This window comes from Zootermopsis nevadensis, unplaced genomic scaffold (assembly GCF_977971745.1).
Source record: "Zootermopsis nevadensis isolate Lab colony 2312 unplaced genomic scaffold, Znev_1.0 Znev_ptg000010l, whole genome shotgun sequence".
NCBI classification, from domain to species: domain Eukaryota; kingdom Metazoa; phylum Arthropoda; class Insecta; order Blattodea; family Termopsidae; genus Zootermopsis; species Zootermopsis nevadensis.
Genome location: NW_028259142.1, coordinates 8,167,885 through 8,193,985, shown reverse-complemented (window position 1 = coordinate 8,193,985; position 26,101 = coordinate 8,167,885). Strand labels below are relative to the sequence as shown.

The 26,101-nt window shown below is 37.6% G+C and overlaps 1 protein-coding gene and 1 long non-coding RNA gene across 2 annotated transcripts; one reads left to right on the top strand and one right to left on the bottom strand.

Annotated features, from left to right (window-relative positions):
• Positions 1–976: 976 nt before the first annotated feature.
• Positions 977–2,876, top strand: LOC147874200 (uncharacterized). The gene is made up of 3 exons (XR_015534432.1): positions 977–1,177; positions 2,537–2,629; positions 2,823–2,876. It is a non-coding gene; the product is annotated as an uncharacterized LOC147874200 (long non-coding RNA).
• Positions 2,877–5,454: 2,578 nt separating this feature from the next.
• Positions 5,455–25,935, bottom strand: LOC110840217 (protein takeout-like). Its single transcript, XM_087346453.1, has 6 exons — positions 25,869–25,935; positions 19,650–19,742; positions 12,976–13,111; positions 7,646–7,779; positions 6,158–6,310; positions 5,455–5,691 (listed from the first exon to the last, which is right to left on the bottom strand). Exons 1-6 carry the CDS (start codon positions 25,921–25,923, stop codon positions 5,534–5,536), a joined length of 729 nt encoding a protein of 242 aa, XP_087202579.1. The 5' UTR covers positions 25,924–25,935; the 3' UTR covers positions 5,455–5,533.
• Positions 25,936–26,101: the final 166 nt, after the last annotated feature.

Sequence of the window (26,101 nt, the reverse complement as noted above, 5' to 3'; positions counted from 1 at the left end):
TCCCCCAGTTGTTTATCATCAATGGGTATTCGGTGATTGCTGCACAATATTAGTGGTAAGTGGGGGTTGTTCTGTGTTGCTGAACGATGATAACAGATACTTCAAGGAATGGAAGAGTATAATTAGCTAGCATGTCCAAATATAATTTATTTTTTTCTGAGTGTTTAGAGTGCACTGAATTCATTCATCTTAGGATAATCTCCTTCATGTTTTATGTAGTCAACTGGATGAATCTGAACCCCAGTTTAGGAGTCATGCTAATTTACATCCTTGACTAGCAGAATGTTGCTTCATCAGAAATAGTCCTCTTCACACATACCAGAGCAACAAATCTGAAGCAAGATTGTCTGTCTGCTTTAGTATTGTGTTATAAGATCACTTTATGAAAGCAGACTGCTAGTACCACTCAGTGTAGGATGGTCTGTAAGGTTTTGTACAATGCAGGATTTTTTATAAAGTTGAAATTATTATTAAGGTACTTATTTTATAAAAGAAAGAACACTATGGTGGCTGTCCAAAATATTTCCAATGTATTGGCTGATAACCAGTGTAGCTAGGAACTTTAAATTTATCAGTATTAATGTCTGTTAACTTCTTTGTTTGTTGAAAAGTAACATTTATTAAAGCTTCGAAAATCTTTTGAGTGTATGTTTTCAGACACTGGATTACTAAAACTTTGAGTTTTGAAGTAACCTGCTTTAATTGATTATTTAGCCTGCAGATTTTTAAAATGTAGTAAAACTTAACTTCCATTGCTTTCAAAGTGTTTACAAAATATTAGGATCAAGTTACCTTAGTTATAGCCTGAGCAATTGCAGTATAGTTGACATTAAGAAAAACAGCTTTTATGAGGTGTTTCAAAATTCTTTATGCCAATTGTTTGAGATTTCTGACATTGCACTTTCAAATTCATGTCTTGTACATTTTGAACCCTGTTGTAATTCTGAACTCTTTGTTTTGAGGTTGACAAAGACAGCTCTGAGGGAAACAACTATAGGCCAAGCAGTAAATCTTATGTCCAACGATGTGAACCGGTTTGACCATACTGTCAATTTCTTTGTGTACCTCTGGTTTGGTCCATTACAGACACTTGTTATATCATATCTGATGTGGTGTGAAATTGGCTTTGCTGCAGTTATTGGAGTTGCAACCATTGTGCTTGTTATTCCATTACAAGGTGTGTATTTTGTAGGAAATTCTAATCATGAAACTACAAATTATTGTGTATAAGTACATGCATGGGCCCCTTTAATAACATGACCCAAGCCTCTATGAAGATGTCTGTTTAGTCCATCAACATTATGGAAGTTACACTGCTACCATTTACTGCTGCAGATTCTAATGTGTGTTGGATTCATACAGCTCCAGCTTTGTGCGGCCATCTCATAAATTGTCTTTGAACTACATGAATTATACTTTCATAACCATCAAGATAAAGGTTGAGTCTTTCATTAGATATATGTATTGACAAAATATATAGCTTTTTTTTTAATTTTTAGATAATCTTAACAATGTCCTCCCACCTACACCTAGGTCTTCTCAGCAGTCTCCACCCTTCAGGCCTCCCAACCAATACCTTATGAACACTCCTCCCCTCCCCCATGCATGCCGCATATCCCACCCACCTCATCCTGGATTTAATCCCTAAAAATATCAGGTGAGGAGCACAGCTCATCATTATGCAAATTTCTCCATGATTCATCTTCCACCCTTCCAGGTCTAACTATCCTCCTCAACACTGTTGTCAAAGACCCTCAGTCTATGTTCCCCTTTCAAGGTGAGAGACCAAGATTTGCACCCATAAGCACAAGCAGCAAAATTACATTTTTTTATATTAGACAGGAGGATAAAAGATTTTGGACTGAATGATAGCAAGGATTCCCTGAATTTAATCTGCTCTTGAATGTCATTCTGACTTGTTACTGTCATCCCAAATTACTTGAATTTGTCACATTTTTACCGACTCATTAGCTGTCCTTATAGTTTGGTTTACTTCTGAATGCTGATGATAAGACTTGATCGTGTACTCTGTCTTTTCTGCATTTATTTCTAGACCAACATCCCTACTGGCCCTTAAGAGTGTTTATGTGTTCACTTTTATAGCATTTGTATTGTCACCCAACAGATTAATATTATCAGCATAGACCTACAGCTGATGTGTCCCATTCAGTTTCAAGCTGCCCTGGTTTTCTTGAATTTTGCTGCTGGTATATTCTATGGAAAAATTGAAAAGCAGTGGTGATAGAACATCTACCTATTTCAGGCCATTCTGAATAGGAAATGTAATTTGCAAATGTTACCACATGAATTTTGCTAAAGGTTTCACTTAAACACGTTTTAATTAGTCTGACTTGCTTCTTAGGTAAACGAAATTCAAGCAAAATATTATAAAGAGCTTCTCTTTTAACTGACAACTCTAGAGTGTTACATATGACATCCTGTACTAACAAACTCTACAGTTTTATTTATAATTTGTTTGTTTAAATTAGTCACACCAAATGTATTTATAATTTGTTTTGTTTCTTTTTCCCATAAGTTTGTGATAACCGGATTTATGAATATCATAAACAAGGCATTGACTGGTCAGTTTCCTCGATCAATAGCACATGTCTCTGTTAAGAGAATTCAGGTTTGTTTTCCTTGATATATACGTAACAATTAAAATCCATAATTCTGTGAAGTAAATAACTAATTGTTTTTATGTTGTACATTGACAAAAATGTCAGGTTTAATTTATAGAATTGGTACAATATTTTTATTTTCATGCTTTGTTGTTTTGTTCTAAGCTTATTTCCCTTAACAGACAACTTTTTAAATTCCAGAGGTTGTATTGCACCAGGAGCAAGGTATAATGATGAAATGGATGATCATACCACAAAATCAATATCATCAGCAGGTACAGCAAAATGAGATTAATGAATCGTTTGAAAATGTTTCAATCTTATTGAGATCTGTGTCATTATAGCAAAGTGGTAATGCAAATGCTCAGGCTGAAACTTCTTCACAGGATTAGCTTAACTTTCATAGTTTCATTCATATTAAAATGAATGCTAAGAAGAGTTAAAGTTTTAACAAGTAAATAAAATTGCCTTCAAGGTAAACATAAATAACTCTTTTGTTTTTTTATTAAAATTATTATGTAGTATTAGATGGATAAGAATGTGTATTTTAATTTCAACAAAGTTATTTTATTGCCACAGAGATTCCTTCTTTATGGTGAAGTGACTACTGCAACTAGGTGCGTTGCAAATGATATGAAGACCACAGACTTAAACTGTGACAAAAGCAGACCTCTTGGAAATGAATGCAAAATGGAGATGGCAAAGACTGGTGCTCTGGAATTTAGCGTATATGCAGAAGAAAACAGTACAGATAGTGGTGACACTCCAGACAAGAAAGGTCTCAAGGTTACTAATGTGATGACCAGGTGGACTGAGGACTTGCCTGAGAACACGCTTACTGATGTGAGTCTGGAAGTAAGACCTGGAGGACTGGTGGCTGTCATTGGACCTGTTTTATCAGTGAAGGTCTGTCACATTCATGACACTGGAGTTTCCTTGGCATATCATTAATTTATTTTATTAATTTTATTTTTATGTGGACAACAGACTTCGACCAGTTGGAGATAACCTATACCTCTCACATACAATAGCTATTAGATTTATTCATCTTTGTCTTGTAAGAACAGTGTTTTTGGTTTTGTGTGGTTTAATTCAACAGTTAGTAATTTATGAAGCAATTCTACAGTTTGTGGAGAAGTTTAACCTTTATATGCTTTAGCCGTCAACTTTTTCTCAATTTGCTCAGCTAGCTCAGGGGATTTCAGGGTCGCTTTCAGGGGATTGCACACACACACACACACACATCAACTAACAACTGCATCGAACTCAATGTATCATTATTGCGTTTCCTTCCTTTTCTCCATGACACGATATTCGGAAAATAAAGAGTGAGATATTTTGATGTTACTATCAGATTTTATTACTTCAATATCTGTCTTGTGTTGTAGAATAAATTTCGTACATTTCTTGTGGAACTGTGCCAATAAAATTTTTATCTTAAATTGTAGTTCATTGGGGAGTCATTGAGATAAACCAAAATGCACCATACTGTACATGTGTTGTTACTACTGTTGCAGGCATCACTGGTCCATGCCTCTCTGAAAGAACTGCCTCTCATCAGTGGCTCCATATTAGTGGGAGAATCAGTATCATATGCGTCGCAAGAACCATGGCTGTTCACAGCCTCTGTGCGGCAGAACATCCTGTTTGGGCAGCACATGGATAGGAACCGGTACAGACAAGTGGTGATGATCTGGGCTCTTGAACGAGACTTGCAGCTGTTGCCCCATGGTGACATGACCATTGTGGGGGAGAGGGATGTCACTCTGAGTGGTGGGCAAAAAGAGCAAGAATCAACCTGGCAAGGTGTGATTGTATTTGTTGTATACCAGATTTCTACCCAGTTAGTTGCATCCATAAGAAATTACAATTTGTTTTTTCAGAAATGGTGTCTGCCAAGTCATCACAAGTTGTTGGTCATGTAATTAAAGATATGTCATTGTGAAGCAGAACCAAGTAATTTATTTCACTGCAAGTGTAAAACGTTTTCCACTTTCAAATGAGCTATTAATTACAAAAATTAAGTATTTGCTATTTTCCGTTTGTGTCCCATTTTGAATCTAGAAATACAGTCTTTAAAAGTAAGAGAGAATTTGAAACTTTTTATCACTTGCCAGTCTACAGTATTTCATTGATGGATTGAAACACAACTGTCACTTCCCAGCTCCTGACCAGAACTACATCACCCACCACCAGGCACAAATGGTAACTGCTACTGAAATTATTCACACACAACAGTATATCTGTGTTTTACATTATGCTAAGTAATGGTAATTCTTATGTGTGAGGATATGTATGTATATACTGTTGAATAGCATGATTTTTGTGCAAATTGTATGGGGAATGGTGTTTCACTGGAAAGAGTCAGAGAATCATAAATTCCAAACACAACAGTTGTCTATAAACTTATTAGCAAAGGCAAGTGTTCTCGGTTCTCTGTTTTTAAGTAGCTTCATTTTATGTTCGCCATTAGGGCGAGACAACAAGTAAGTGTCTCATTAATATAAAATTAGAAGTATTGCTTTGTACATATTTAACGACATTTTAAAGTGTTAATAATTTTGTTAATATTGCAAATTGAATTGAGGCAGTGAAATATTAAGGCAACGCTGATTAAGGTGCGTGCTGTCTAAGATCATAATTTAGAAACTTGCTGGGATACTTGATTTTCGGCTTCTTTGGTCTTCTGATATTGAACACCTTGTAATGGGTTGAATTCAAGTAATTGGAAAACACAGCGTGCAAAACTTATTCACAATCTCAAAACTTACATCCATTCGGAAGATTCCGGATTACCATATTAGTGGAAGGAGCAGAGAAAGAGATGATAATAGCAGATGAAATATCTAGTTGTCTTGTTATTGTCCATCGACCATTCACCGTATTTATTTATTTAACAAAACTTAAGATATTTATTCAGTGTCATCGAACATATCCTTGTATGGCACCTTCTTGGCGGCTTCCGAAAAAATCGCGTGTAGTATTTTGCCTAAGGCGTCATAAATGAGCGGCCCAGTTTCAGTCAGGACGAGCTTCCAGTTTTCGTTAATGAAGTTGTTCATGTTTTCCCCTGAAAGAGGGAGACATACCATTAGTTTCTGAGGATTTTACACAACTTCTCAACTCATGTAATAATTTGTTTGGAACTACAGAATTTTTCAAATCTCCCAGCAGTTTCTTAGAAGTGCATTTCTCAGCTCAAACAGTATGTAACTAAATTGCACAAGTCTTCAGCTCACGCAGTAGTTCGTCTGGGATTGGTAAGGTTCCAAAACTACGTGGCAATTTGTTTTGCTCTGCGTAAGTACTCAACTCGTTTAGTAGTTTGTTAAGAATTTTATAAATACTCGGCTCACCTTTAAATAGGTTTGAAACTCCACAAGTTTCCAACTGCCCTAGATCTTTGTTCCAACTACACAATTTTTAGCACAATTAACATTACTTTTTTCGAAATTACATTAGAGTTAATCTTTTATTTTGTTTACAACTACAAAAATTCTCAGCTCACATATAGAACTAAAAATTTCCTCACTCACCTAGTATCTTGTTTCCGTTGAACAAGTTATCTAGTTGAATTTTTAAACCCTGAGGTACCATCAACAACTTGAAGTCCTTGAGCACTAGGTACACATCTCCTTTACCGAGCTTAGTTAAATTGTAACTGGTCGTATACTTCATATCGCAGTCATCTGGAAGAAAATGAAGGCAACTACAATGTTATCTCAGTGACATAAGATTTTCTTAAACACGTACCAAATATTTTGCTCATCATAATGAATTTGTTTTTAAAAATGAATTCTGTCGCCCTCTGTGGACTAGTGGTTAATGTGTTAGCCACTGGACCCAAGGTTCCCGAGTTTTTACGGGTGATAAAAACCCGTAGCACAACTTTCTTCTTAGGGGAAGTACAGTCGTCGGTCCCATGTCATAGATTCTCTACTAGATGGCCCTCGCAGACAAATCAGGATTGAGCAGAAATTGTGCTGAGGCAGTGGGCTTTTTAATCACTACTCAAAATGCACTTCAAGACTAATAGGACAAGTTGCCTTGAGAAACTGTCCTGGAATGGGCCAATGATCCAGTCCTTCGAGTGGAAATGAATGAATGAATGAAAGAATGAATGAAGAATAAATTCACTCCATTGAATGTTATCCTGGATTTTTATGTTTACTTCTAAGGATCGTAACCAAATATCTCTAAAATTCATTCGGGTATCCATGAGATTTTGCAACCAGGATTTTCTTCTGACATCGGCGCTTGTTAAAGACTATGTTTACGCCTTTATGCCATAACAAACTGACAATAATTCTAAGTGAGGAAGAAAACCTTCCTTAACTTTTATCTCTGAGGTACAAATATTTTTAAAATTCTTATGTTTCAAACTTGTTTATTATGTACGAGGTCTGACAACCGAATTGAAGTTCTTATGCAATAGGTGGCTGCACTGATGAACTGATGCATGTATGATAAATTTACTACATTGTTCTGAAAGCATTAATTCGAACAAAACCAGTTTGATTTATGGTTGAAGTAAATGTTTTTGGCTGAGTGTTTCATTACGGCTAGTTAATGAGAAAAAATGTTCTTATAAATTTAAACATTACTTCTAAATAATAGGTACAGAGACAATGAGATGTGAACCTTCAGTCCGCTAGTCAATAAGTGTCCTGCCTATATGGAAACCGAATGTATATTACCGTGTCCACAGAAATACATCACCGGTCCTTGTAACAACATGAATGTCGCCACTTTAAGATCTATGTTAATACTATCTGTCCACCCACTTCTAGGTCTCACGAGTTGACTCTTCTCCTCAAGATTTACAACCAACATTTTGCACTTCTGAGCTTTCCTGTGCGTACTACATATATAACCAACTGAAATCACCAGTGCGAGTGTATCTACCGTAACTTTGTCTCCGGTACATAGAAACAAATACCCTATAAAGTGGTAAATAAATGGAATAATAATAATGATAAATATACTTATGTTTGCCTTGTCTACGTTACGGAATGACCACTTACAAAAAGAAATCTTCATAGGCCCCTCGCCGCTTATCGGGAGTGACAGCAGCTTACCACTCACATTATACCTGCCAACCCAAGTTAAATTTGGCACTTGGGCTCCGATAACGATTTCTTTCTTGTTGAAATCAAAACTGTGGACAGAGGGAAAACAAAATAACAATTACTGTGGATCTTGAATAGAACTGAATCTGCTCATATTTTTCCCTCGTATTTAAATACAATGTAGTTATGCCCGGACAACAAGAGGGTTTAATCTCAACACAATGCAGTACATAAGTAATGAATTATTAATTAGCATTCCTGCTAAATGGTTTCAAGTAGACATTCTGCTAATTCCAAATTCCACCGAAAAGGTTTAAAGGTGGGATTTGAGATATTAACGGCGGTGAGTCCGAAGATGGCTGTCTCCTGGGTTGTAGCGCCGTGTAGTCTCGTAGTAGTTTACCAACGTTTCCGAGGTCCTTGCTACCTCCATCATCAGTGTGATGTGGAAGCAACAAGGACCCCTGACGCACTCGTAAACTTCTACGAGACTACACGGCGTTACAACCCAGGAGACAGGCAGCTTGAGATCGAAAAGTTGTTTTCCTTGGAATACAACAAATTTCCAAAGGTGTTCTTTGCTCCACACATTGTATTCTCCAATATATAACTTATAATAACAAAGAAATAAAAAAAAAATATATGGTCTTAATTTGTAGAAGTGGTACATTTATGAGCTTATGCACGTTCATTGATGCAAGTGCAGTAATTAATTTTAGAGAATTAAACAATTCACTTCCTTCAACAGAATAGGCCTCCTGATCGGATGCCATTTTTTGTTAAGTGTGTCCCTTGTCATCATAGTATAGCCCGTCCTCAGATTGCGCATTGAGGAGAAGGCGTTCATATATGGATGACAGCTGCAAATGTTGTTGAATATGCAGTCTCGGACAACCGACAATGGGTGATAATAAAGTTTGGATGTTTGGTGTAGGACTAACAACCCCTCACCTTAAAAACTTATTTTGTTACGAAACGTCTAAAAGCTACGGACCTGAACTGATTCTTTGGCACGACCTAAGCAATGTAAAAAAGACATGCGATTTTGCACGTGGAATATTAGGAGTCTCTACAGATGATGTTCAATCGAGCCAGCAGCAAGTGAGGTAGAGAAGTACTATATAGATTTAGTACGAGTAAAAGAATTTAGGTGGGAAGAGGAGGGATATCAAACAGCAAGAAATTATAAATTTGTCTGTGGAAAAGGGAACATTAATCACCAATTAGGATCAGGATTCTCCGTACATAATAGAATTGTTTCAGTAGTTTAAGGATTAGGAGTTGTTCATGATGTCGTATGTAATTCTAAAAAGTCATTAGTGTGATATCTTTATGCTGAATCAGCAGGCCCCAACTGAGGATAAATACGATGAAACAATGAATGACTTTTAAGAAGAAATAGAAGATGAATTTGACTTGTTCCCTAGATATCATACGAAAATTTTGCTCGGAAACTTGAATGCAAAGTTTGGGTGGAAGAACAAATCTAAACCGATTATTCGTAAGGAAAGTTACATGATGTTTACAATGATAATGTGATCAGAGTAGTAAATTTTGCAACTTAACAAATCTAACTGTCCAAAGCACAATATTCCCTCACCGTGATATTTATAAACTTACTTGGACTTCTCCTGATGGTGTTATACACATTCATATAGATCGTATTTTAATTGACAAAAGAATATACTCCAGTGCACTAGGTTTCACACACTTACTAGGAGCTAACTGTGATACCGACCATTACCTGATAGTGGCAAATGACTTGCAGTAAGGAAACAAACAAGGCAAAAATTGATTTTTAAGGATTTGATGTGAAGAAACACAGTGATGTAGAAGTTAAGGGAAAGTACCAGATAGAAGTCTCCAATAGGTTTGCTGGTATAGAGAACTTAGATGACAGTTTGGATAATAAGGGCGCGTGAGAGATTATTAGGGGCAATATCAAGACCTTAGCCAAGGAAAATCTAGGATATTACAAACTAAAACATAGCAAACCAAGGTTTGATTACGATTGTTCAAAACTAATAGACAAACTAAAGCAGGCTAAATTACAATTATTGCAAAATCATGCGAAATCAGTGGAGCTAATCTGCAAAATTTAAGGCTTGAAACAAGTAGAACATTTAGGGAGAAGAAATGGGAATACCTGAAAGACAAATTTAATGTACTAGAAACGAATTAGAGAAACAAAAATATTAGAGATTTATACAAAGGCATAAATTAAAATAAGAAATATTTTCAAACTTGAGTTATTATTATCAGATAAAAGAACGGTTATGAGCTCTCAGATTTCCACATTTTTTGAGTAGTTGGAAAAATTTCTTTTACCAGGTGTTAAATGTTTACGTCAGTGGTCCCCAACCTTTTTGTACCTATGGGCACATTTGAGAGTTTATGAGATCGTGGCGGACACCAACCAATTAACAAAGCCAAATTCTCTTTTCTCTGGACAAATGAGATATGGACACCAAATAATACACAAAACAACACGAAGTTTAATGATACAAGAAACCACGCAATCAAAAATACTTACTTTTATAAGTACAATTATTATTACTCAAGTGGGAAGTTAGTGTGATTTTTGGCGCTGCATTTCATCGGCAAAATTTCAAATTTGGGAGTGTAGGATGATGTTGCTGCTCGCAAACAATCGTCAAGATGGGCGTCAGTAAGTCGAGATCTGTGCTTTGATTTTATAATGTTCATGGTTGAACGGCCTTCATTATTCAGTATAACCTCTTTCCGTAACAAAGCGAGCACCCAAAAGAAGCCTTGGCGGGGGCCATGGCGCCCGCGGGCACCGCGTTGGGACCACTGGTTTACGTAGTTCACATTATGACGCACATAGATACACATACGGTTAAGCCATTATTACCAGAACCTAGCCTTATCGCAGTGGAGACTCTTTTAAGAAGTTGAAAAGTTTTAAATCTCTTTATAGACTTCAAATAAGTAAATGACTCAGTTAAAAGAGAAGCTTGTTACAACATTTCTGTTGAATTCAGTGTACCTAAAAACCCATTTTGGCTAATTGTGTTTACGTGAAACATACAGCAAAATTCGTGTAGGTAAAAAATTGTCCAATGAATTTCCTGTTTAGAATGACTTGAAATAGGGAGATGCTCTTTCGTCACTGCTTTTAAATTTTGCCCTAGAATTTGTTATCAGTGAAGTCCTAGAAAATCAGGGCTGTTTGGAATTGCATTTAGTTTATGCTGATGATGTTAAATTGCTGATCAATGATATAAATACTATAAAAGCAAGCAATGAAACATCCCTAAGGTCTAGTAGTAATGTTGGTCTAGAAATAAATGCAGAAATGACAAGTAAAAGTTTAAATTAAATCCGTGTCGTAACATCTCCAGAGGGCCAAAGCCGACTAGCTTGACTGCTGGCCTCACGTTCACACGCCTAATCAGAGGTGAACGATCATCCAACCAGATACAGGGTGACGTGTGGTGAGCACTACGAACCCCCAGCCATTGCTAGTTTCCATGACCGGATTACGCTACTTATTGTAGCTCCCCAATTTCCTCACAATGCTGGGTTGGCACCGGTCCCATACACAAATCGAAAATCTCATGAGAAATTTCTTTCCCCGAGACTCGAACCAGCGCGCATTCCGTATCGCCGGTCCGAAGCATGATGCCTCAGTCAGCACGGCTACGGCGCGAGACTGAAATGACAAGTATATAATTATATTTCGGTATCAGAATTCGGGACAGAACCAGAGTGTGAGGAATACTAATGAATTGTTTGAAAGTGTGACAAAATTTAAGTACTTGGAAACGACACTCAAAAGTCAGAAAAATAATCATTAACAAATTAAAAGCACATTAATTTCAGAAAAGGCATGCTATCATTCAGTAAGAAATAATTTGTACTCCCGTCTTACATGAAAATGAAAAATGTCAAAATACACAAAAGTGAAAATTTGACATTTGTGTTGTGTTGTTGTGAAATCTCTGAGAGAGGAACATAGATTGAGAGTCTTTGAGAACAGAGTGTTGAGAAAGATATTTGGACCCAAAATGGAGGCAGACGGATCACGTGGAAAAGTGCATAACGATGAGCTTCACGGCCTGTACTCCTCACCTGATAGTGATACGGTGAAAGAATCGAGGAGGATAAAATGGGCAGGACATGCGGCATGCATGGGTAAGGGGAGAGTGGTTTATAAGGTATTATTTGGGAGGAGACCGCTGGGAAGTTTAACGTTAGATGGATTATAGGGAGACAGATATCATGGAGAGAAAGATGCAGCTAGCTCAGGGTAGAGAGAGAAGGAGGGCTTTTATGAACGCGATTTTGAAACTTTCCGTCTCATAAAGAACGTGGGCTATTCTTTGAAGGGCGAGTATAAAATCGACTTTTCAAAGGCTACGCTGCACCGTGGAGTGAGTGTGATCAAATGCCAGTACGAGCATGTCATAAACACTAATATCAAATAGTTCATGTGACTATCTATAGATGGTAGCACGTATACTTTAAATGAGCATGGGTAACAGCGTCGTGGCTGAGCATCGTCCTCCCATGTCATGAATTTGAGCATCAATAACGTCTGTATCATCTATTATAGGACGTTTTGTGGTACGAATTTGGACCAGCCTTTGATGACCAGAGCTTCATTCCAAAGTTTATCGGAAACCTTTCGTCTGTTCTGGAGTAAAGTTATGGCAGAAAGTTTTAGTTACTCTGACCACAGACAGATTGCAACACGACCTCGGCTGACGCGACAGATATAGACAGCAACTGGTATTTAGTCGGCGGCAAGTCCGGGTAGTGGAAAACGAAGTGAGAAAAGGACTAGGAAAAAGTGTCCCACTGCTGCGAAATCTGGGGGGGATTCATTAACATTTTTAGAGAGGAAGCTCGTCGGATTGCTTTGTTCCTTCGTTCACCCTGGTGATTATATTGTTCCCAGGGGGCGAAATCAATGGGGGCTAGCCAACCGACTCGTCAGATAGTTATGAATGGATCATATGTTGTGACAGATTTGGATTTATCACAGCGGTAATTATGACGATTCTTATTGGTTGTGACGTCATGTAGACTCGTAGGTAGATTTAATCGTTTCGGAAAATCATTCTGCCTCCACCTTCAGCCTTGAAGATGGAGACAGTATTTTTTCGAATCGTTGGTATTTACCTTCGCATCTACGCGGCGTCACTTCTCAGGTCCTATCCTGTGCCTTTCGCTCGATAAAAGGTAAAGAACGCCAAATAAAACCACCAACAGTTGGCTTGCTGGCCATGCGGAGAATACCTATACAAATCGCACGTCACCTTATGCTTGTCAGACTTGTATTTCTTGCCCCAAGTATAGATGCATCCCGTACTGAGACATCCAAATTTCCATCGGCAATCCTTATTTGTTTTATTTTAAGTGGCTCCAGTGGCGGGATGCTGTATTTCCTTTCACCTGAAATTCACAGCATAAAAGACAACAAACTGTAAGTCGATATGAGAGTGTACACGGAACAAATGTATTTTATAAAAGTCCCCCTTACCCTCCAAGTGCATACCAAACTATTAGGACCTCTGGCGAGAGCGACGCCTTTTGTTTCATCCTAGTGCTTTGATACTTTTACTGTTTTATGCTGCCATCCGGAGAAACTACTTTCACATCTTTCCAGGTGACATAATCCGGAAGGCCAATATACAGAATGTCCTAATAAGATGTATATGCGTTATAATACGAAATATTATTAAACTTGTGTGTACACATACTTTTGAGACACTCTGTATTCTATGTTTCACAGCAGCAGAAACACTCGCTTCCATTCAATATCAACATTCTGTGTACACGATCTCGATCAGGGGTCGGCAAACATTTTTTCTAAAGGACCAAATAGTAGATATTTTAGGCTCTGCGGGCCAAGAGGCAAACTCGAGGATATTTGAATAGGTAAGCCTAGTTATGTAACAAGAAAAAACAAGTTTTAACAAATTTATTGAACAAAATGTAACATAATATTAAGTAGACATCAATTGTTTGAAATACAGCTCTACTAATGAGAAGAATGGAATTGCCTGTTTATGAGATAACATTTCACCAAACTGAGGTTTAAATTCAATACTCCCTATCATCAAAATTGACTGTAAATGGTGACATGTATTGAGATTTTACATATTTCATCTTTGAAAATGTCTTTTCACACAGGTAGGTGCTGCCAAATACAGATAAAAATCCCCGAGCATATGATCTTAATTGACCGTATTCATCGCTTGGAAGAAATTTATAGAATTCTATTAGATTCTTCTCTTGAAATTTGCTTTTTAGCATGTCATCACACTGCAGAGTAATCACTTCCAATTGAAGGTTAGGTGGAAGCTTCTCAATTGTACAGTCAAATGGAATTTGAAATATGGAAATGTCTTCTGCACTTGCATCAGATCCGAAAAACGCTGCTGGAACTGTAGTTTAAGTTCAGAAAATATATCCGCTGCACATTTGTGAGGAAATGGAGATTTCATTTCTTTTAATTTTTGACAGCATAGGAAATTCACAAAGCAGTTTGAAATTTCAAAGAATTTAAATTGTAAAATCCGTTCTTAGCTCGCGAGCCGTACAAAAAGAGGCGGCGGGCCGTAGTTTGCCGAACCCTGATCTGGATTCATAAATTGATATTGCAATAGTGACCTCTGAAGATTCAACACTGTTAATAACAAAAGCGTCATGCTACGCGAAGCACCCGTCTCCCATCCTCATATACAGTGTGTCCACAAAGCCCCTTCGGGGATTTGAAAAATTGTGGCGCCGAAACAAATTGAGGTAGCCACATGCGGTTTGCGGCAGATTACAGCGAAACTCTGGAAGTCTTTTTTGCCGCCAACAGATGGCATAAGCGGCAATCTTTATGATTCTCAGTCAGTTGTTTATGAAATGGCGACTGAGCAGGAACGCGCGCGTTGTGAGGGATGGCTTTTTGAGACAACATCAATCACCCAGACTCAACGAAATTACCGCACACAGTTCAATGAGCAACCTCCGAGTGACACTGCAATAAGAAACTGGCAACGGCGTTTCCTAGAAACTGGTAGCTTCCATGATCGCAAGAGAAGTGGCAGACCGGGTGTAAGCGATGAATGTGTGGAAAGAATCCGTGATTCGTTTGTACGAAGCCGTACAAGATCCACACGGCGAGCTTAGCGTGAATTGTTACTCCCACGTTCAACGGTACACAAAGTGCTACATAAGAGGTTGAGGTTATATGCATACAAGGTTCAGTTAGTGCAATAGTTAAAACCTAGTGATGGCATAGCACGTCAACACTTCGCACAAGAAATGCTCGACCGCATTGACCTTGATATGGATTTCTTGAAAAAAATTATGTTCACAGACGAGGCAACATTTCTTGTCTCGGCTAAAGTTCACAGGCATAATGTTCGCATATGGGTCACTGAAAACCCACATGTTGTTTGGGAGCACATTCGCGATAGTCCGAAAGTGAACGTGTGGTGTAATGCATGACCAGGTTATTGGACCCTTTTTTTTTTCAAGATCAGACGATCAACATGAACACCTTCCTGGACATGCTGGAACTGTACGCAGTACCGCAAATTGAGCACTTACAGCCACACATCATTCTGCAACAAGATGTTGCCCCACCTCTTTGGGGTCTGCAGGTACGCGCGTACCTAGACAGGACATATCCAGGAAGATGGATCGGCAGAGGCGGTCCAATGCCTTGGCGTCCACGTTCACCAGACATAACACCACTGGATTAGTTCCTGTGGGATTATGTCAAGAGCAATGTGTTCCGAACACCAGTTAACGGACTTGATGACCTGAAGACCCGTATCAGGAATGCTATCTCGGCTATTCCAGCGGACATGTTCCACAGAACATGGCAAGAGCTCGAATATCATCTGGATGTTCTACTGAGGTCAGTAAAAAACTTCCAGAGTTTCACTGTAATCTGCCGCAAACCGCATGTGGCTCGCTCAATTTGTTTGCGCGCCACAATTTTTCAAAACCCCGAAGGGACTTTGTGGACACACTGAACAATCTCCGTTATCAGACTACGTTAATGTTATTTCCGTGTCCTCAATCGTGTATGTAAAGCAGACCTTCGAGCACCGAGGTGGATACGTATCTCAAAAGCTACGCATGCCATCATTCCGCGTAGGACGAACTCAATAAAGTATGGAATTAATGAGGATACGGTAACGCGGCCGTGGAAGGTCAAATTAAAAAATACAGTAACGATTAAAATAATTATTATATTTGTTACAGTCAAATCACAATAAAATAGTAAGTTAAGATAATTAAAATGATTAAAATATCATCTTATGTTCCATATCGAGCATTCGATTTACATCGGAACATTCACAACATGTTTCGGTTTAACAAACCGTCATCAGGTGCAATTTATAAACTTTTTAAACTCAAATTACAATTATTTATAGTTTTTACAATTTCATAATTTTATCATCTTTCTCGTTATATTTTATGGAAGTTGTGTCTAGATATTATTAATATAACATTATTGTTGATGTGGTGTTATTGATGTTGATATCAGTCTGTGAAAAAAAAATTCGAAAACATTAATGGAATATGATTGGATATAGAAAACAAAATGAACTAAAAAAATAGATAATAAATAATAGTAAATAAACATACCATTTATGAAATAGCAATCGGTTCCGATGTGTTCAGAGGAGAGATCCAGAAGTGTTACCATCTCGGAACAAGGTTCGTTATTGACTGCGGTGTAAGTGGGTGAAAGGTGGTTTGTCAGGGTTGGGGTCAAGGTACTGGAGTGCATTAAAAATGGGGTTGTTAAGCAAAATGTTATTGTCGTTTAGGCAGATGTTTTGTTTAATAGTTTGTTGTATGTGATATTTTTCTATTGTATTTTTGTGTCTTTTGTTTTTTACTATTTTTATAATGTCCATTGTTTCATTTATTGTATTATATGCGTGTCCTGTATTTAAAATATGTATTGCGTATGCGGAATTGTCTTTATTGTGTTTTATGGCTGCAATGTGTTCTTTGTATCTATGTGTGAAAGTGCGGCCAGTATATAATATAACTCACCGGGTATATACAAATTAAAATATAAAATTGTCCATTAACATATATAGGTCAAATTGGCCGCACTTTCACACATAGATATAAAGAACACATTGCAGCCATAAAACACAATAAAGACAATTCCGTATACGCAAAACATATTTTAAATACAGGACACGCATATAATACAATAAATGAAACAATGCACATTATAAAAGTAGTAGAAAACAAAAGACACAGAAATACAATAGAAAAATATCACATACAACAAACTATTAAACAAAACATCTGCCTAAACGACAATAACATTTTGCTTAACAACCCCATTTTTAATGCACTCCAGTACCTTGACCCCAACCCTGACAAACCGCCTTTCACCCACTTACACCGCAGTCAATAACGAACCTTTTTCTGAGATGGTAACACTTCTGGATCTCTCCTCTGAACACATTGGAACCGATTGCTATTTCATAAATGGTATGTTTATTTACTATTATTTATTATCTATTATTTTAGTTCATTTTGTTTTCTATATCCAATCATATTCCATTAATGTTTTCGAATTTTTTTCTTCACAGACTGATATAAACATCAATAACACCACCTCAACAATAATGTTATATTAATAATATCTAGACACAACTTCCATAAAATATAACGAGAAAGATGATAAAATTATGAAATTTTAAAAACTATAAATAATTGTAATTTGAGTTTAAAAAGTTTATAAGTTACACCTGATGACGGTTTGTTAAACCGAAACATGTTGTGAATGTTCCGATGTAAATCGAATGCTCGATATGGAACAGAAGATGATATTTTAATCATTTTAATTATCTTAACTTACTATTTTATTGTGATTTGACTGTAAATAAATATAATAATTATTTTAATTAATATCACAATATGATGCAGCTATACTATATCATACAGTAAGTAAAGTAAAGTTTGTCCCACTATGCGCCATGTAGGCGTTTGGGGTGAGTGGAGGTATAGCTCCTCTCTTCCTTGACCTCGGCACTAGATGGGGGTGAGTGGTCAGCATCACGCCCCGGCCGGCTTTACCCCCGGGAAAGGACCCCGGTACCCATTGTAGAGGAGGCTGGGTGGGCCCCAGAGCCGGTCTGGACGCAGAGCCTAGAGGAAAAATCCTCTGCCCCCGTCGGGGATCGAACCCCGGTCGTCCAGCCCGTACCCAGTCACTATACTGACTGGGCTATCCCGACTCATATCTATAAGGAAAGTATTAAGGAAATGTTTAGTCAACTGTTGCTCTGCTCTTACCACCGCGCAACGTATCTAGAATATTTTTTTCTCTCATCAGGTGTCTTGACGTTACAACAATTATTTGTAAGTATTTAATAATTTTGCGGTCAGCAAATTACAGTAAGAATTTATTCACTACTATTTCGTTCTTAGATGCCAGGTTCAAGTCTCGGCCCCGAGACCAACCATCCTGACTGAGGTATTCTGTGATTATCGCCATTCCCTCCAGGTAATTTCCAGGACAGTAACTTAAATTAGGACACCACCACTTTCTTTCACACCCATTGCAATTCATTATAAACTGTCATCCTCTCACTCGATGGTAAACATGTAGTCTGTTCTACTGAATGTAAGGTTAAATAAACTGCTAATACAAATACGTTTATAATCGAATCCGCGTTGTAAGAGTGTTCCGTAAACAGGATTTCCTTGTGCGTTATCTATTTCACGCATCTTAGCTACTTTCCCTGATCCATGAGGTAATATCAATCGTTGTTGAACTTTACAAACCACATAGGTAATCATTGTCTAATACATTTTCATAATTATATAACTTATATAATATTAATTTATTTCTAAATAATTTACTAAGTATTTTGTTCTGAAAAAAATAATTATGCCACTTTTCCGCTGAAAACAACTACTCGTAAATTTGCTACAGAAATTGTGGATGAAAGGTTTACAATTAAGTGCTAAATAAGACACTTTTAAGGAATATGGCTAATGCATGATATATGGCCAGTTCGCTGATATATTCATATTTCCACAGATTTTCAACAGAAATCAACAGCTTTAGATCACAAACTTCAACCACATTGTGTTTAGTGTGACAGGTAGTCGCCAAACTGCTCGGAGAAGCGTGCTTATTTATAGGTTACTTTTCAGTAGCTAAAACTGCATGAGATGAAAAGTATAGGATAGGATAGAAATGAAGAATTCTTGGCCTAATTTAACCTACTAACATGGCATTACCTACAGGGACCAAGGGAATCCACGGAAAACCGGGATAGATGGTTTCCGGGCCCAGATTTGAACCCGGGAAACGAGTACGAACTTCGACCTTCGTGGTCTTACGTGATATCAGGTGCAACTTTAATATCAGGTGAACAAATGAAACAACGTGAATATCACTTTTAGAACATAGTTTAATGTGTCATTAATGCACATAAACACTAATGTATTAAATTGTTTAGGGCTGCATTTCAAAGAATTTTTTGTAATTTTATATAGTGTAACTGAATTTTATATCAATATTTGTTAGATGTCCTTTAGATACAGATAAAAACAAAATATGCCATGTGCAGGTTATATAGCCAAACTTTCCCCAAAACAAAACCAATTCGAAAGATATTGCCTTCTTGCGAGTATAACATGCGAATATATGATTTCTTATAAGAACTTCGTGATACACCTGAAGCCTTCTGGCAACACACCGGTTTCAGAATCTTGGTCCAGACACAAATACCAGTTCTATACTGAAGCGTGAGAATAAGTCTGATGTGTTTTGGTAACTTAAAATTATCGCAAGTGAAACAAAATTACATTCCGAAATCAGATAATTTATTTGAAAGACATGCATTCAGGTATGTAAGTAATTAAAAGAAACTTGCATTTATTTTTGATACTAGTTTCAGAAATTAATGTGAGAACACTGCTGGAACTTGGAAACACCAACCTTTAATGAGATGTGGCAAAGCATCTTTGGCGCTCTCCAGGGCACACGTGTTGAAATTCTGGTCCTTAATGGAGCATTTCTTTACGTACTTAGCTGAAATGAATCAATAATATCTGTACTGTCATCAGAAGTTCGGAGTATACACTGGTGACTTCATCCATTCAAAACAAAGATAAACAAATTAAAATTAAAACTCGAACCCTGCAGAATTAGGAAAGTTGTTAATGAAAGCGTGAAGTTATTGGAAAGAAAACATATTGATAAACTGGTATTAGACTAGCTAGTCAATCCTAAACCATTTCTGGAAAACAAAGTTTTATTGAAGTATTTGTAAGAACCCGTCATTGATATAGCAGGTGATTCAAAAAGAACTTTGAAAGTGTATAGAAATTTAATGAGAAAGTTTAGAGAATCGGTTGAGGTGTCATTTTGTAGCAAACCAAATCAAGTTTGACACACGTAGTATGTAGTACTGAATTCCGTCACCGCGAGCGCAAGCGGCAGTGCATTTAAAAATGGCTACTTTCACAGGTGCGGAGCGCGCTCGCTGTGTGCTGTGGTTTGAAGAAACGAAATCTGCGACAATGGTTCAAAGTCATTTTCGCACCCAGTATGGTAAGGATCCTCCCAGTAGACCTACAATTTACTCTTGGCACAAGAATTTTGTTGAGACTGGTTGTTCTGTTCGCCATGACAAATCTACAGGTCGCCCGCGTGTTTCTAGTGCTGTTGTGGAACACGTTCGTGACAGCCCCGAGGTGAATGTATTTTGTGCCCTTAGCAAAGTTAAAGTGTACGGCCCGTTCTTTTTCCATGAGAGAACCATCAACGGTATCGTGTATCTGGATATGAACGAAAATTTTTTCATACCACAGTTAGACGAAGGTGACCAAGAAGGACGCATTCGTTCCAGCAAGACGGCGCACCACCTCACAGAAGTCCGGGATTTCCTCAATAAGAGTTTCCCAGGTCGGTGGATTGGTCGAACAGGGCCCATGGCATGGTCACCTCGTTCTCCAGATTTGACCCCTCTCGACTTTCTCTTATGGGGTTTCATTAAAGATCGTGTGTATGTTCCACCCTTACCTGCCAATCTCACTGAGCTCAAAGCTAGAATCACCGCCGCAGTTGCAGAAGTGACACCGGATATGCTGGATCGTGTTTGACAAGGAATTGTTTTCAGGTGGAATGTCTGCAGTATCACCAATAGCAATCACATCAAATCAAAATGAATTTTTGAGGTAAAACGTGACTTATGTTGTTACAAAATGACACCTCAACCGATTCTGTAAGCCTTCTGAATTAATTTCTATACACTTTCAAAGATATAAAGTCGTTTTTGAATCACCCTGTACATCATTAACAACTTCAATCCAGTTCAAACATTACTCCTTTACGATACACTTTAATAGCAATTCTATCTACTCCTAGAACTACTAAGTGGTTACTAATTACATATTAATTATCAGTCTAGACTTTTCCTGGTATAGAGAAAGTGCCCTCAAGGAGAAAATGTTTTGTTAAAACATGTTATTTGCAGTAATGAAGTTCCCAACAGAAGCAGGAGGTAAAGAAGTGTGCGGTTTTCCGGATGTGCTCACGAATACAAAGAACACCCAACCATAATGGTGTGCTAAAGAATAAAATATCCATATGTCGTCAATGACAGAAATAATGCGTTTTAATATTAAAAAAAATTCAAGTCCAGTCATAGATAACTAACTAACTATATAGCTTACTGAACCCAAAGTTTCATCACCGAATTAACCAAAGTCCTTCACCGGACCCTGTCCTAGACCAACAATATCCACTCTCCTTCAACTCCTATCTCACATAGATTCCACTTGACATTATCCTCCCATCTACGTCTAGGTCTCCCCAGCGGTCTCTTCCCTTCAGGTTTCCCAACCAGTACCCGGTGCACAACTTTTGTCCCATTCATGCGCGCTACATGCCTAGCCCATCTCATTCTTCTCGACTTAATCACTCTGACGATACTGGGGGAGCATTACAGATTTTTAAGCTCATCATTATGCAGTTTTCTCCATACCCCGTCCTATTCTCTCCTAGGCTCAAATATCCCTCTCAACAACCTATTCTCAAACACCTGTAATCTGTGTTCCTCCCTCTGAGTGAGAGACCATGTTTCGCACCAATAAAAACAACAGGCAAGACTATTGTTTTGTATACTTTAATTTACATTTTCTTAAATCAGACGGGAAGACAAAATATTTTTTACTGAGAAGTAACAAGCTTTTCCGGAATTTTGTCTCCTCCTAACTTCCTCATGAATATCATTTTGATTTGTTATTGTTGTCCCAAATATTTGAACTTTGTAACACTTTCAAAGGATTTATTAGCCACCTTAAGATAATTCTGCCTGCCTGGCTACTGACGAGATACTAATATATGTACTTAGATTGTTCTGAATTTACTTCTAGCACCACCTGTATACTGGCCTCTAGCAAAACTTCTGCGTTCCTCTTTATTGTATTCATACTGTCCACCTATAAATTAACATCAACATATGGCAATAGTTGATTTGTCCCATTCATTTGCAAACTCATACATATTTAAATACTCGAATTTTGCTACAGGTTTCATTTAAGCATATTTTTATTAGACTCACTAGATTTTTTGATATAACAAATTCAATTAGAATATCATATAGCACTTTTCTTTTCGCAGAGTCATAAGCTTTTTTGAAATCTATATATAATTTATTTACGGTCCCACTGAACTCCCATTTTTTCTATATTATCTGACGAATACAAAGGATTTGATCAATTTTTGATCTGTTTCGTCTGTACCCACACTGATGATTCCCAATAATTTCCTTCGCATATGGAGTTAATCTTGCCAAAATAATGTTTGATAGAATTTTGTATGAGGCTGATAGCAGCGAAATTCCTCGGTAATTACCACACTCAGTCTTGTCCCCCTTCTTATGAATAGAAATAATTATGGAATCCTTCCATTGTTGTGGCAACTCTTCCTTATCCCTAATTAACTGAATAAGCTTAAGGATTCTCATATGCAACCCTTTGCCACCCGCTTTAATTAATTCAAATGGAACGTGATCAATACATGGAGATTTATAACTTCTACACTTCACAATGTCTAGTTCAACTTCAAATGATCTAGGTTCTGGCACTAACAGTTCAGCCGTATGTATTTCATTCTGTCTAACATCATCATTCTTTATGAACATTTAAGAGCTGGCTAAAGATATTTTTTCAGCTATTCACAATTTTTATTGGATCAGCAAGCAAATTTACATTATCGTCCTTTACCAAATTAGTCTGGGGTTGATATCCTTTCTTAAAGTTATTAATGCCTCTGTACGGGTCTCTGATATTTTTCTCCTTATTATTTGTCACAAGTACAACAATTCTTCCCTTCAGATATTCCCTTTTCTTATTCCTAAAATTTCTACTAGCTTCACGTCTCACGTTACATAGATTATACGCATTTGTTTTGTTTGGGTCCTGCAACCATTGGAATTTTGTTTGCTTCCTTCGATCTATTAATTTTGAACATTCTACATCAAACCACGGTTTATTTTGCTTTCTCCCGTAGTATCCTAGTTTCTCTTTGGCTGAAGTTTTGATGCAGTTTCTGACATTCTCCCACTCCCTGTTGATGTCCACACTTTCATTATCTTCATTTGTCTCTAAAATTTGAATCCTATTCGAAATTTCAACTTGATATTTTTCCTTCGCCTCTCCATCACTTTTGCTACCACCAGATAATGATCAATGTCACAATCTGCTCCTCTGAAAAACCTCACATCAATTACATTTGTCTGCCTTCTATTGTCTTCTAAAACATGATCTATTTGATTGTGTGTGTTCCCATCTGGGGAAGTCCAAGTGTATTTATGAATATGACGGTGCGGAAATTTTGTACTTTTTACAATTAAATCTTTGAACGTAGCGAAAGTTACTGCTCTAACACCGTTATCTTTACTAAGTGCATGGGGACTCTCCCTACCTTTTGTGGGTTTGAAGATATCCTCCCTCCCAATTTTAGCATTGAAATCTCCTAGCAGACTTTTCATGTGATACTTGCCAAATGTATCAATACTGATTCCAATTCTTCATAAAATCTATCCTTGATATCATCGCTTTTGTGCTTCGTTGGGGCATGAACGTTAAGGACAATGATGTCGCACCAACGTCGTTGCAAAATTACGTGATAAAACCGGTCACTAAAAAATTCTGCTCTCTTAACTGCAGCTTTAGTTCTGCTATGAACAAAAAACCCCGTCCCTAACTGATGATTGTCATTTCCCTTACCATAGAAAAAATGTAAAATTGTCCACTGGGATCGTGCCCTCCCCCTCCCATCGCACTTCCTGCACTGCCACTAAGTCTAACTTATAATTCTCTAGTTCCCTACTCACTGATTTCAGTGCCCCAGCCCTATTGATGCTCCTAATGTTCCAAGTACCAAATCTCATATCCCTTTTCAATTGCCGTGGTCGTGCCAAAGAGTCCATCCTGATCCGAGGCTTAGTTGATTTTTTCGTAACAATGATTTTTTACGCCCAATCCCCAACCTTGAGGTCCAGCGTATCACTTTTAATCTAGCGCATTGCCTTGGCTTGGGTGACCGTACCATGAGCCGAAGCTCCGGCCGACATAGCCCTAAAGGTCATTTGAGCACGCAAGCCTCTTCACCCGGCAGATTGCCTTCGGGAGGCTAAACATAGATACGCAAAGTATCGAACTGAAAGAAAAACAATAAATACACAAATGGGCAAATATTCTTCATTTACTTTTTAATTAATCAAAATGAGTTATTGTATACATATCTTCAATGCTTCATGCACTATCGCTGTCAGACTGATAGGTAAATCAGGAATTGGCACGACCACCACTTTACTATTTTACTTTCTACGAAAGAGTTAACTTAAAAGTAAATTTTAAGGGTTCAGACTATGGAGTTTTTAACTCGAGATTACTAAATTCTTGGGCCATAGACCGAGGTTAACTCTTTCTAAAGGGCCCAACTGAGCAGGGCCCCTTTCGTATTCACCTGAGAACGTAAATAGATCCAGTTTCCGAATTATTTTACTCCGTTGAATACCAGACAATGGACAAAATCTAGAAATTTAGTAATCCCGAGTTACCTTAAAAGTTAAATTTTTATGAAGAACTTTTATTTCGTTCTTTTATGATCATGGCGCTAAAAATTTTATACATCCGCCGTTTGGTCATTAACGATTGTAACAACGAAGTATAAGGTTTGTTCATCTTAAAAGCGGACGTTTTACCAGGTTTAAATATGATCTATCGAACGGATAAGGACATGAAAAGACGATACACACAACAAGAGTAAGGTGGTATCACAAGAATCTGCTCTTCCTTAAAAAAGGAAAGGATTCTAAATCACTATGTGAAGTGATAAAATTGTATTCCGTGGCGTAACATCCCTCTGAGAGTCAAAGCCAACTAGCTGGCTGCTGGCCTCATGTTCACATGCCTAAGCAGAGGTGAACGAAAATCCAACAAGATATAGAGTGACATGTGATCAGCACTAAGAACCCGCAGCCATTGCTAGTTTTCATGACCGGTTTATGCTATCCATTGTAGCTCCCCAATTCCCTCACGATGCTAGGTTTGCACCGGTCCCATACACCGGTCGAAAATCTCATGAGAAAATTCTTTCCCCGAGACTGGAACCAGCGCGCATTCCGTATCACCGGTCCAAATCATGATGCCTCAGACCGTGCGGCTAAGGCGAGGAACAAAATTGCATTAGTAAGAAAATAAAAAATCCGTCAGTATTCGAATGCCATGAACTTCATAACTATTCATGATGTTGATTAGTGTAGCGCGGATAGTCTAGCCTTCTGTTCAGGATGTGCATTTTTGTTGAGTTCTTTTTCCTATCTTATTTATTCGCAGCAGGTTGAAACAAATGCAAAATTATTAAAATAAGGTAGGCCATTAGTAATTCTTACCAAATGTTACTTTCTTATTTAATACCTAAGTTAATAATTTTATCACTTTATGTCATCTACGTTTGAAACAGAATCGTTAAATAACCCATGAACGAGCAAAGAATTCATTACTGTTTGCGTAAAATTTCTAAATATTTTTAGGGGATTTAGTAGTCCTCGCTCAACTGTCAAGATGGAGGATTATCTGCCGGTTGTTATACGAGTTCAGAATCATTGCCTTTTTGGTAGAGGAGTGTGTATGAAGTACTTACGTAATTTGAGAGCCGTGGCGCTGGCAAGTACGAGAAGCAAGAGGGACGTATTCATGGCGACTGTAAATCACGTTCCACTGTCCCGCTAAAACTGAAATGAGAAGTGTCCCGTACGTCTTTAAATACAGAACGCGGAATCATCTTGTTTTTCCAGTTCGGCCACCACGCCACGCTATCTGGCCAGGCACTAAAAGTAAATGATTTTTATTTTTCTCGGTCTAAGTTATCACATC

What these genes read in the sequence shown, in the direction of transcription:
- LOC110840217 (XM_087346453.1), bottom strand. Translation starts at nt 25,923, where the DNA reads ATGAATACGTCCCTCTTGCTTCTCGTACTTGCCAGCGCCACGGCTCTC. An exon ending in CGCCACGGCTCTCAAATTAC is followed by an intron (nt 19,743 to 25,868) that starts GTAAGTACTTCA and finishes GATTCATTTCAG; the next exon opens with CTAAGTACGTAAAGAAATGC. An exon ending in TTTGCCACATCTCATTAAAG is followed by an intron (nt 13,112 to 19,649) that starts GTTGGTGTTTCC and finishes TGTGAATTTCAG; the next exon opens with GTGAAAGGAAATACAGCATC.